Source organism: Rattus norvegicus, chromosome 2 (assembly GCF_021556685.1).
Source record: "Rattus norvegicus strain SHRSP/BbbUtx chromosome 2, alternate assembly SHRSP_T2T, whole genome shotgun sequence".
In the NCBI taxonomy this organism is placed as follows: Eukaryota; Metazoa; Chordata; class Mammalia; order Rodentia; family Muridae; genus Rattus; species Rattus norvegicus.
The window spans coordinates 7,508,973-7,522,463 of NC_141535.1; the positions used below are offsets into that span (position 1 = coordinate 7,508,973).

Here is a 13,491-nt window from a genome sequence, read left to right on the forward strand (position 1 = left end):
CCCCCATCCCTGCCTTCATGAAGGTGCTCCCCAAACCACCAACCCACTCCCTCCCACCTACCTGCCCTGGCATTCCCATACAGTCAGGCATCAACCCTTCAAAGGAACAAGGATCTCTCCTCCCATTGATACCCACTAAGGCCCATTCTCTGATATATGGGTGGCTCCATGTGTACTCTTTGGTTGGTGATTTAGTCCCTGGGAGCTCTGGGGTATCTGATTGGTTGGTATTGTTGTTCTTCCTATGGGGATGCAAACCTTTTTAGCTACCTCAGTCCTTTCTTTAATTTCTCCATTGGGGACCTCATTCTCAGTCCAATGGTTGGCTGCAAGCACCCACCTCTATATTTGTCAGGTTCTGGCAGAGGCTCTCAGGAGACAACTGTATCAGTCTCCTGTCAGAATGCACCTCTTGGCCTCCCCAATAGTGACTGGGTTAGGTGACTACATTTGGGATGGATCCCCATGTGTGGCAATCTCTGGATGGCCTTTCCTTCAGTCTCTGTTTCACACATTATCTCCATTTTTCCTCCTGTGAGTATTTTGTTCCCCCTTCTAAGAAGAACTGAAGAATTCACACTTTTGTCTTTCTTCTTCTTGAGCTTCATGTGGTCTGTAATTGTATCTTGGGTATTCCAAGCTTATGGGCTAATATCCACTTATCAATAAGTACATATAGTGTGTTCTTTTGTGATTGGGTTACCTAACTGAGGGTTATATTTTCTAGTTCTAGACATTTGCCTAAGAATTTCATGAAGTCTTTGTTTTGAATAGCTGAGCAGTACTCCATTGTATAAATGTATCACATTTTCTGTATCCTTTCCAGTTTCTGACTATTGTAAATAATGCTGCTATGAACATAGTAGAGCATGTGTCCTTGTTATATGTTGGAGCGTCTTTTGGGTATATGTCCAGGAGTGGTATAGCTGGGTCCTCAGGTAGTATTATGTCCAATTTTCTGAGGAACGTCCAGACTGATTTCTACAGTAGTTGTATAAGCTTGTAATCCAACCAACAATGGAGGAGTGTTCCTCTTTTTCACATCTTCACCAACATCTGCTGTCACCTGAGTTTTTTTGATCTTAGCCATTGTGATTGGTGTGAGGTGGAATCTCAGAGTTGTTTTGATTTGCATTTCCTTGATGACTAACGAAGGGTGTTGAACATTTCTTTAGTTGCTTCATGGCATTCGATAGTCCTCAGTGGGGAAAATTCTTTGTTTAGCTCTGTACCCCACTTTTTAATAAGGTTATTTGATTCTCTGGAGCCTAACTTCTTGAGTTTTTTGTATATTTTGGATATTGGCCCTCTATCAGATGTTGGGTTGGTAAAGATCTTTTCTGTTGGTTGCTGTTTTGTCCTAATGACAGTGTCCTTTGCCTTACAGAAGCTTTGCAATTTTAAGAAGTCCCATATTTGGATTCTTGATCTTAGAGCATATGCCATTGGTGTTCTGTTGAGGAAATTCTCTCCTGTGCCCATGTGTTCAAGGCTCTACCCTACTTTCTCTTATATTAGTTTCAGTGATTCTGGTATTATGTAGAGGTCCTTGATCTACTAGGACTTGAGTTTTGTACAGGGCAATAAGAATGGGCCAATTTTGAACCGATACCATCCCACAGTTCCCTGCACCCAAATCCTGTGGGGAAGAGCGGTGAACACCCAGGAGTTCAGACATCCTGAAGCCACAGGACAGACTGCCACCTCTGCACACCTCTGCCCATAAATCTAATCCAAGGGGAAATTGCACAGTGCCTCTGGAAACAGGGATATAGGAGCAGACAGCTGCCAGTACCCACGGTTCTGGTCTGCGCCCAGGGACTAAACTGAACCAGCCAAACAGCTCCCTGCACCCAAATCCCGGGAGGAGAGAGCTGGACCCTCAGAAGCGTGGACACACCTGAGCAGTCAGAGGAGACAACCCTCTGCCCACAGTCCAGACCCAAGAGGGAATCACATAGTGCCAACCATACCCTCTGGGTGCAAGCACCTCGGAGTAATCAGGGGCAGGACCCTTTGATTCCTGCCCATGCCTAGAGCTAAAAGACAGTCTCCAGGAGTGCCTACACACCTGAAATCAGAGCACCTGTTCTCAGAAAAGGCTGAAAGAAAAACAGGAAAACAGTTCTATAGGAGTGCTGACACAGAGGCCTACGGCAGGGTCAAGTCACTCTCAGAAACAGCAAGACAAGCAAACACCAGAGACAACCCAATGGCTAGAGGCAAGCGCAGGAACCTAAACAACAGAAACCAGGAGTACTTGGCATCATCAGAGCCCAGTTCTCCCACCAAAGAAAATACTAGATATCCAAACACACCAGTAAAGCAAGATTTAGATTTAAAAATCACATTTTTTGATAATGATGGAGGACTTTAATAAAGACATAAAGAGGGGCTGGGGATTTAGCTCAGTGGTAGAGCGCTTACCTAGGAAGCGCAAGGCCCTGGGTTCGGTCCCCAGCTCCGAAAAAAAAAAAAAAGAACCAAAAAAAAAAAAAAAAAGACATAAAGAACTCCCTTAAAGAAATGCAGGAAAACACAAGTAGAAGCCCTTAGAGAGGAAGCACAAAAATCCCTCAAAGAATTACAGGAAAACACAAACAGGTGAAGAAATTGAAAATGGAAATAGAAACAATAAAGAAAGCACAAAGTGAGACAACCCTGGAGATAGAAAACCAAAGACACAAGGAGCCGTACATACAAACATCACCAACAGAGTACAAGGGATAGAAGAGAGAATCTGAGGGGCAGAAGATACCATAGAAAACATCGACACAACTGTCAAAAATAATGTAAAACGCAAAAAGTTGCTAACCCAAAACATACAGGAAACCCAGGACACAATGAGAAGATCAAACATATGGATAACAGGTATAGAAGAAAGTGAAGACTTCCAACTTAAAGAGTCAGTAAATATCTTCAATAGAATCATGGAAGAAAACTTCTCTAACATAAAGAAAGAGATGCCCATAAACATACAAGAAGCCTACAGAACTCCAAATAGATTGGACCAGAAAAGAAACTCCTCCTGTCACATAGTAGTCAAAACATCAAATGCACAAAACAAAGAAAGAATATTAAAAGCAGTAAGGGGAAAAGGTCAAGTGACATATAAAGGCAGACCTATCAGAATTACACCAGACTTCTCGCCAGAGACTATGAAAGTCAGAAGATCCTGGACAGATGTCATACAGATCCTAAGAGAACACAAATGCCAGCCCAAGTTATTGTATCCAGCAAAACTCTCAATTAACATAGATGGAGAGACCAAGATATTCCATGAAAAAAACCAAATTTCCACAATATCTTTCCACAAATCCAGCCCTACAAAGGATAATAGATGGAAAACTCTAACACAAGGAGAGAAATTACACTGTACAGAAAGCAAGAATATAATTTCCTTGCGATGAAACCAAAAGAGAGACAAACAAACATAATTCCACCTCTAACAACAAAAATAACAGGAAGCTACAATCACTATTGCTTAATATCTCTCAACATCAACAGACTCAATTCCCCGATAAAAAGACATAGACTAACAGACTGGATACGAAAAGAGGACCCAGCATTTTGCTGCATGCAGGAAACACACTTCAGAGAAAAAGACAGACACTGCCTCAGAGTAAAAGGCTGGAAAACAACTTTCCAAGCAAATGGTCTGAAGGAGCAAGCTGGAGTAGCCATTCTAATATCGAATAAAATCTATTTTCAACCAAAAGTCATCAAAAAAGATAAGGAAGGACATTTCATATTCATCAAAGGAAAAATCCACCAAGATGAACTCTCAATCCTAAATATCTATGCTCCAAATGCCAGGGAACCTACATACATAAAAGAAACCTTACTAAAGCTCAAAAGCACACATTGCATCTCACACAATAATAGGGGATTTCAACACCCCACTCTTATCAGTGGACAGATCGTGGAAACAGAAACAGAGACATAGAGAAACTAACAGAAGTTATGAACCAAATGGACTTAACAGATATTTATAGAATATTCCATCCTAAAACAAAAGGATATACCTTCTTCTCAGCACCTCATGGTACCTTCTCCAAAATTGGCCATATAATTGGTCACAAAACAGGCCTCAACAGATACAGAAAGATAGAAATAATCCTATGCATCCTTTGAGATCACCATGCACTAAGACTGTTCTTCAATAACAACAATAATGACAGAAAGCCCACATATACATGGAAGTTGAACAATGTTCTACTCAATGACAACTTGGTCAAGAAAGAAATAAAGAAAGAAATTAAAGACTTCTTAGAATTTAATGAAAATGAAGATACAATGTTCCCATACTTATGGGACACAATGAAAGCTGTGCTAACAGGAAAACTCATAGCTCTTAGTACCTGCAAAAAGAAACAAGAAAGAACATATGTCAGCAGCTTGACATCACACCTAAAAACTCTAGAACAAAATACATAAATAAATAAACAAACAAACCCAAGAGGAGTAGAAGACAGGAAATAATCAAACTCAGAGCTGAAATCAACCAAGTAGAAACGAAAAGGACTATACAAAGAATCAACAAAACCTGGAGCTGATTCTTTAGAAAATTAACAAGATAGATAAACCCTTAGCCAGACTAACCAGAGGTCAGAGTGTATATCCAAATTAACAAAATCAAAAATGATAAGGAAGACATAACAGAATCTGACAAAATTAAAAAAAATCATTGGTTCCTAGTACAAAGCCTATATTCAACAAAACTGGAAAATCTGGAGGAAACGGACAATTTTCTTGACAGATACCAGGTACCAAAGATAAATCAGTAACAAATAAATCTAAACAACCCCATAACTCCTAAAGAAAGAGAAGCGGTTATTAAAAGTCTCCCAATCAAAAGGAGCCCAGGAACAGAATTAGTGCAAAATTCTATCAGACCTTCACAGAAGACCTCATACCAATACTGTCCAAACTATTCCACAAAATAGAAACAGGTGGAGCAAATTCCTTCTATGAAATCACAATTACTCTTATACCAAAATCATACAAAGACCCAACAAAGAAAGAGAACTTCAGACCAATTTCCCTCATGAATATTGATGAAAAAATACTCAATAAAATTTTTACAAACTGAATCCAAGAACACATGAAAATGACCATCCATCATGATCAAAGTAGGCTTCATCCCAGGAATGCAGGGATGGTTTAATATATGAAAAATCCACCAATGTAATCCACTATATAAACAAGCTCAAACATAAGAACCCCATGATCATTTCATTAGATGCTGAGAAAGCATTTGACAAAATCCAACACCCCTTCATGATAAAAATCCTGGAAAGAATAGGAATTCAAGGCCCATATCTAAACATAGTAAAAGCCAGCAAACCAGTAGCCAAGATCAAACTAAATGGAGAGAAACTTGAAGCAATATCACTAAAATCAGGGACTAGACAAGGCTGCCCACTCTCCCTCTACTCATTCAATATAGTCCTCGCAGTCCTGGCCAGAGCAATTAGACAGCAAAAGGAGGTCAAAGGGATACAAATTGGAAGGGAAGAAATCAAAATATCACTATTTGCAGATGATATGATAGTATATATACTTAAGTGACCCCAGAGTTCCACCAGAGAACTACTTAACCTGATAAACAACTTCAGCAAAATGGCTGGGTATAAAATTAACTTAAACAAATGAGTAGCCTTCTTCTACTTAAAGACTGAGAACGAAATTAGGGAAATGACACCATTCACAATAATACCAAATAATATAAAATATCTTGGCGTGAGTTTAACTAAGGAAGTGAAAGATCTGTATGACAAGAACTTCAAATCTCTAAAGAAATTGAGGATGATCTCAGAAGATATGAAAACCTTCCATGCTCATGGATTGGCAGGATTAATATAGTAAAGATGGCCACTTTGTCAAAAGCAGTCTACAGATCCAATGTAATCCCCATCAAAATTCCTACTCAATTCTTTATAGAGATAGGAAAATCAATTTTCAAATTCATTTGGAATAACAAAAATCCAGGATAGTGACAACTATACTCAATAATAAAAGAACTTCTGGGGGAATCACTATCCCTGACTTCAAGCAGTACTACAGAGCAATAGTCATAAAAACTGTATGGTATTGATACAGAGACAGGCACATAGATCAGTGAAACAGAACTATACATTATATGCTGTGTATACACTAATAACGGTAAGTAGAGATGTTCTACATCTTAAAATATTAGGAAAGTGGGTGTAGATGAAATGTTTGGGTGTTAAAATTGCTTTATTATGGGAGAAATTGCTACTGTTTTTAGAAATTGACAAACCAAGGAAGGTTCCTAAATCTATTAATGGGTTCCCTTGTCAGGTTTATAAAACCTGTGGGTAGAAATTAGTCCACAGTGTATGCCACAAAGTTTTATTTTTCATGAATAAAAATGCCTAATTCTGATAGTTCCTGTAATGATTAGCTTTGATTGTCAACTTGACACAATTAGGACTCACCCAGAAAGAGCAACTCAGAGAGACATTATCTGTAGTTTAGTTGGCATGTGAATGCATTTGTAGGGAGATGTTTTAAATTAATCGATATGGAAAGAGCATGCCCACTATGGGTGGTAACATTTCTTAGGCAGGGGTCATGGACTGTAAAAGAGTGGAGACAGCTGAACATGAGTAAGAATGAGAAATATTTATGCATTTATTTGTCTCTGTTCATAACTATGGATATGGTAGGACAAGCTGCTTCAAATTCCTGCTGCTTGATTTCTCTACAATGCATTGCAACCCAAATAAATCCTTTCTCCCTTAAAGTTGCTTTTTGTTAGGGTATTTTATCACAGGAGCAGAAATAAAACTATAACAGCTCTGTACTTGGGCTGTGTGTTTTAGTTTTACAGGAAACCAATGTTTTTGATGTACTTCTGATTTAGTATCTAGGCCAAATATTGTGGAGGTTTTTCAGTGGAAGCTAGTACGTCATTTTATTTTCAGGTGTTAGTACAATTCTGATACATTGAGTGCAATGAAAATTCATTTTAAATATGCATAAGTCAGAATTACTATAGACGTAGTATTTTTAGAAAAGAGAATTTTCTGGGTCAGAAATTATAAATTATCCCTCTGATATGTATGTCCCACAAATGTTGATCTTAGAATTTATGGAATATTTTATCATGAATCTATAAGCTATTTTGATCTCAAATGCTAATGGTAAATGAGATTTTTAAAACATAGATATGTTTTACAATAATGGACAAAATTCATATTATAGCAATGAATTGTAACCATATAGTAGTTACAATATTTTCAGACATAATCAGTCATCTACTGGGTTTGCCATATACCTGAACTTACTAAATTCATGTGGTTCACAATACAGACTATGTTTTTCTTACTTGTGTGCAAATAAAAATACAACAAAGCAAAAAAAGAAAAAAAGAAAAAAGATTGGGGATTTAGCTCAGTGGTAGAGCGCTTGCCTAGCAAGTGCAAGGCCTTGGGTTTGGTCTTCAGTTCTGGAAAAAACAAAAAAACAAACAAAAAAATAATGCATGCATGAAAACAAATTTCTTAATTTTTCATTAAGAAATTAAAGGCATCATGAAGCTTTTTGATTTATTTTGTGTTTTTTCCTCCTGAAATGTCTATTTACTTTAGTGGTGATAAGAAACACCAGTAGTAATATCCTAAAGATATTAATTTTCTTCTTCACAACTTTTCCCAACCAACCCTTGCACCTGCTGCTGGAAAGAAAGTGCCTTCAAAGTTATACTTCTTGGAGTTCCACTATTTTACGCTGTAATTTCTTTAGGTCTTTCTGTACTTTATATTTCTCTAAATCCATCTTTGTTTTCTGTATTTGTTGGAGAGAATTGAGGGAGTCGTGGATTGATTTAAATCCTAGAAGAGGAAAGGAGAACAGATATACTAAAACAATGCATTGTATCTCCCCCATCCGCAAATGTGCTCTTCATCAGTACTTCCATAATTGATCAACCTTTAATTCAAATAACATTAAAGTCCATTAAGACACATCTAAAAATATACAGACAAATTAGCTCATAGTAGCTTAACTGGATCTGGCTTTATTATGAATACCTTTTCCCCCCTCTCTGTAAGCATACTGGGTAGTAAAATAACTTTCAGAAGAACTTTAAAATATTTTCTTCTTTCTATAGGCTTTGTAAAAAGATTTGTGGGTTTCAAAAAAATTCTCGTTATCCCCTTAACAAGTAAGCAACTTGGAGGAGCTAAAAAGGCCTGCTGTCCTTGTCCCTCTTGCAACTTCCTACTTGTTTTCATGTTTATTCCCTGATAGCCACAGACTTGTCAGGCCACAAGCTCAGAACCTACATCTTGAGGTCTTCTACATAGTTGCTTATCAACATCTTTTTATTCAAAATATAAAGGAGTACTCATTTGTAGTCTCTCTTTGCTAGAACCTCCACTTAGTAAAATAAAAACAAAGGCTGAAAAACTCTCTTCTACTCGTCCTAAGCAACAATGAGTATAATTAAATAGGAAACGGATACTGAAATGAAATATGAAGAGGGTCTCTTTTTGGAAGAGTCATTTGAGTCTGGGATATGATTCCTGGTCACAGTAGGAGGTGTGGCTATGGCTGTAGGAGGTGGGGCTGTGAGGGTTACTTTCTGTAGGCAGCATGTTCACTTATGTGCCAAGAACACTGGGTAGAAGGAGGCACCTCCAGTGCATCTCTGTGGGACCAAGGCTTTGTGGAATTTACACATATTTTTCTAAGCCCTGAAGGACACAACACAGCTTTCTCTAATAAAGGAACCTTATATTCTTCAGAATTGTGACTCAAGGCAGATGGCATTTGAATTAGATAAGCCTTTCAAATAAATTCTTTTTGAAGTCAGCTCACCTGGACTCTGCTTCCTTTAGCCTCTTAAGAGGAAAAAGTTATTACAAGGACTCTGTTAATTCATCTCTTCCTCACTTGTCAAGGTCAAGTTGCCAAGCTAATATCTGTCTAGCACCACTACCTGCAGTTCGATGAGAAGGCCATTTGACTTAGTCTCCTAAGTTCATAATGGAGCCACAGTCAATTTTTTGGTGAGCCCAAGAACTTGCCATCTTACAGATCCAAAGATCTTAGTAAGTAAAGCATCTCACAACAATGGCAGGCATAAGACATGGTCAAGTGTAAACAAAGAACCGTCTACTTATGTATGTGCCTTGAGTATTATGCCAACCTCCTGTAAGATGTTTTGGGACACCAGATTAAATGCATGATGATGTCACTAATGACCAGACCCAGTGAAAATAGATACTTGGGAACAGAAGGGGGATGGGAAGGAGGATAGGCCGTATGATTTTTGCTCACCTGATTGATAGTCATTTTGCATTTTCTCTAGTTCCCCCCAGATCCGCTTCTCTATTTGGCACATTTTCTTGGACACTTTATTTTCTATGGCTTTCACTTTGTTTACTTCTGCCTCCTGTTTCTGGGAGTTAATAAAATTCTCCAACTTGCTTGAAAGTTGCAGCATTTTTTCTTCCATCTTATTCTCAGACTTTTCCTTAAAATAAATAAATAAAAATTAAATAAATAAATGAGAGAGAGAGAGAGAGAGAGAGAGAGAGAGAGAGAGATCATGTGATAACACTTCAGACAAGAGCAGCAGAATGGATTCATGCTTCAGCTTAAAGAAACTGCTGTTGAGCTGAAACTGCTATTGAGTTGGTGCCCAAACCTCGCTGGCCCCAGCCCACAGCTCCCTGCTCCCAAACCCCATGGGAGAGAGAGCTAATGACCCAGATGTGTGGGCAATCCTGAGACTGCAGGGCAGGAGAGAAGGCCACTTCTGCCCACCTTTTTCCACATCCCTGGCCAAAGAGGAAAGTGTAAATGTCCTCTGGGCACAGGAAGATATGGTAGTCAAGCTGCAGGAGCCCTGTGGTCCAGACTATGCCCAGATGTGAAGAGACCCTGTCAAAGAGCTCCCTGCACCCAAATCCCATGGAAGGGAGAGCTAGACCTTCAGAGGGGCAGACAGGCCTGGGAAACCAGAGGAGACTATTCTCTTCCCACATTTCTGATTCTAGAGGAAAACACCTAGCGCCATCTGGACCCCCTGTGCACAGGGACCCAGGAGAAGTAGGGGCAGGCCCACAGGGACAGCTGAAAGCCAGAGGACAGGAATGACTACATGCCTGAAAGCAGAACACTCTGTTCTCATAACTGGCTGAAAGAAAACAGGAAAGCAGGTCTATAGCACTCCTGACACACAGGCGTATAGGATGGGCAAGTCACTGTCAGAAATATCAAAGCAAAGTAACACCAGAGACAACCTGATGGTGAGAGGCAAATGCAGGAATCCAAGCAACAGAAACCAAGACTACATGGCATCATCAGAGCACAATTCTCCCACCAAAGCAAACACTGAATATCCAAACACACCAGAAAATCAAGATGTAGATTTAAAATCACATTTGATCATGATGATGGAGGATTTCAAGAAAGACATGAAGAACTCCCTTAGAGAAATGCAGGAAGACACAAGTAAACAAGTAGAAGCCGTTAGAGAGGAAACACAAAAATGCCTGAAAGAATTACAGGAAAATACAAATAGGTGAAGTAATTGAAAATGGAAATAGAAACAATAAAAAAAGCACAAAGGGAAACAACCCTGGAGATAGAAAACCAAAGGAAGAGACAAGGAGCCATACATACAAACATCACCAACAGAATACAAGGGATAGAAGAGAGAATCTCAGGAGCAGAAGATTCCATAGAAATCATCAACACAACTGTCAAAGATAATGTAAAATGGAAAAAGTTACTGGCCCAAAACATACAGGAAATCCAGAACACAATGAAAAGATCAAACCTAAGGATAATAGGTACAGAAGAAAGTAAAGACTCCCAACTCAAAGGACCACTAAATATCTTCAACAAAATCATAGAAGAAAACTTCCCTAACCTAAAGAAAGAGATGCCCATAAACATACAAGGAACCTACAGAACTCAAAATAGATTGGACCAGAAAAGAAACTCCTCCTGTCACATAATAGTCAAAACACCAAATGCACAAAACAAAGAAAAACTATTAAAAGCAGTAAGGGAGAAAGGCCAAGTAACATATAAAGGCAGACCTATCAGAATCACACCAGATTTCTCACCAGAGACTATGAAAGCCAGAAGATCCTGGACAGATGTTATACAGACCCTAAGAGAACACAAATGCCAGCTCAGGTTACCGTATCCAGCAAAACTCTCAATTAACATAGATTGAGAAACCAAGATATTCCATGAGAAAACCAAATTTACACAATATGTTTCTATAAACCCAGCCTTACAAAGGATAATAAACGGTAAAGCTCAACACAAGGAGGCAAGCAACACTCTAGAAAAAGCAAGAAACTAATGTTTTGCAAGAAAACAGAGAAGACAAGCACACAAACATAATCCCAGCTCCAAATATGAAGATAACAAGAAGCAACAATCACTATTTCTTAATATCTCTCAACGTCAATGGACTCAATTGACAAAACGGCAACCAACCCCTACAACTGATAGAGGGCTTATATCCAAAATATACAAAAAACTCATGAAGTTAGACTGCAGGGAAACAATATCCGTATTTTAAAAAATGAGGTTTAGAGCTAAACAAGGAATTCACAGCTGAGGAATATCGAATGGCTGAGAAGCACCTAAAGAAATGTTCAACATCCTTAGTCCTCAGAGAAGTGCAAATCAAAACAACCCTGAGATTCCACCTCACACCAGTCAGAATGGCTAAGATCAAAAACTCAGGTGACAGCAGATGCTGGCAAGGATGTAGAGAAAGAGGAACACTCCTCCATTGTTGGTGGGACTGCATACTGGTACAACCATTCTGGAAATCAGTCTGGAGATTCCTCAGAAAATTGGACATTGAAATACCTGAGAAACCAGCTATACCTCTCTTGGGCATATACCCAAAAGATGCGCCAACATAAAACAAAGACACGTGCTCCACTATGTTCATAGCAGCCTTATTTATAATAGCCAGAAGCTGGAAAGAACCCAAATGCCCTTCAACAGAGGAATGGATACAGAAAATGTGGTACATCTACACAATGGAGAACTACTCAGCTATCAAAAACAATGACTTTATGAAAATCATAGGCAATTGGATGGAACTGGAAAATATCATCCTGAGTGAGGTAACCCAATCACAGAAAAACACACATGGTATGCACTCATTGATAAGTGGCTATTAGCCCAAATAGTTGAATTACCCTTTATGCACAGAACACATGAAACTCCAGAATGATGACCAAAATGTGGATGCTCCACTCCTTCTTTAAAAGGGGAACAAGAATACCCTTAGGAGGGGATAGGGAGGCAAAGTTTAGAACAGAGTCTGAAGGAAAGCTCATTCAGAGCCTGCCCCACATGTGGCCCATACATATACAGCCACCAAACTAGATAAGATGGATGAAGCAAAGAAGTGCAGGCTGACAGGGACCGGATGTAGATTTCTCCTGAGAGACACAGCCAGAATACAGCAAATACATAGGAAAATGCCAGCAGCAAACCACTGAACTGAGAACAGGACCCCCGTTGAAGGAATCAGAGAAAGGACAGAAAGAGCTGAAGAGGCTTGAGACCCCATATAAAGAACAATGCCAACCAACCAGAGCTTCCAGGGACTAAGCCACTACCCATAGACTATATATGGACCTACCCTGGGCTCGGACTGCATAGGTAGCAATGAATAGCCTAGTAAAGGCACCAGTGGAAGGGGAAGCCTTTGGTCCTGCCAAGGCTGGACCCCCAGTGAACGGGATTCTTGGGGGGAGGGAGGTTATGGGAGGATGGGGAGGGGAACACATATATAGGAGGGGAGGGGTAAGGCAGGGGGATGTTGGTGTGGAAACCAGGAATGGGAATAACATTTCAAATGTAAATAAGAAATATCCAATTTAATAAGGATAAAAAACAACAACAACAACAACAAAAGAAACCACCGTTTTCCTCATAGAGAACATGAACATTGTATTTCTCCAACTGTCCTCCTAAGCGTGAGAGTCAACTGCTTAGTTTGTCTTTGTAATTCTTTTGTAACACTACACATTATGTAGAGGGGCTGATGTGCCTGGAAGTTTTGGAATGTTGGTCTGATGTTTAAAGAAGTATTACAAAGAAAGATAACAGACACCACTTTGTCTAAGCTCCTTGGATGTGCTTCTAAGCATTATAACTAATCTTTATAGAACCTCACATCTCCACGTGTACCCCAATCGATGTAAATGTTGACTCCAAGCTCTGGTTTTTAAATCTAGGTCATACCCCTCCCCTATGAGCTCTAATTTAATTGGTGTATAATGGAACTCGGGAATTAGTACAGTAGAAATGCTCACGAAGTGATTCTAGGGGGTGAGTATGGGTGCAGTGAACAGCCTTAGACCTAAGGGAGTTCCACAGAGAATCAAGGAGGAGAGATTGGGCACAAGTGCCATGCCTATTTTCTGCTTCTTGCTTTAGGAATGGTGAAGTCAGTTTCTCTCTTCCTCCCAT

At 39.4% G+C, this 13,491-nt stretch overlaps 1 protein-coding gene across 9 annotated transcripts in view; it reads right to left on the reverse strand.

Moving 5' to 3' along the window:
• Positions 1-13,491, reverse strand: part of Fam81b (family with sequence similarity 81, member B) — a 120,791-nt gene that overhangs the window by 14,028 nt on the left and 93,272 nt on the right. For 6 of the 9 annotated variants that reach the window (XR_015661827.1, XR_015661826.1, NM_001433106.1 and 3 more), the window contains 2 exon segments: positions 9,310-9,505; positions 7,697-7,859 (listed from right to left, as the gene is read on the reverse strand). Coding sequence is in view for 7 of the 9 variants with exons in the window: in NM_001433106.1 (NP_001420035.1) it covers positions 7,726-7,859; positions 9,310-9,505 (330 nt within the window). In the remaining 2 variants the exon portion in view is untranslated. 9 annotated transcript variants of the gene reach the window in all.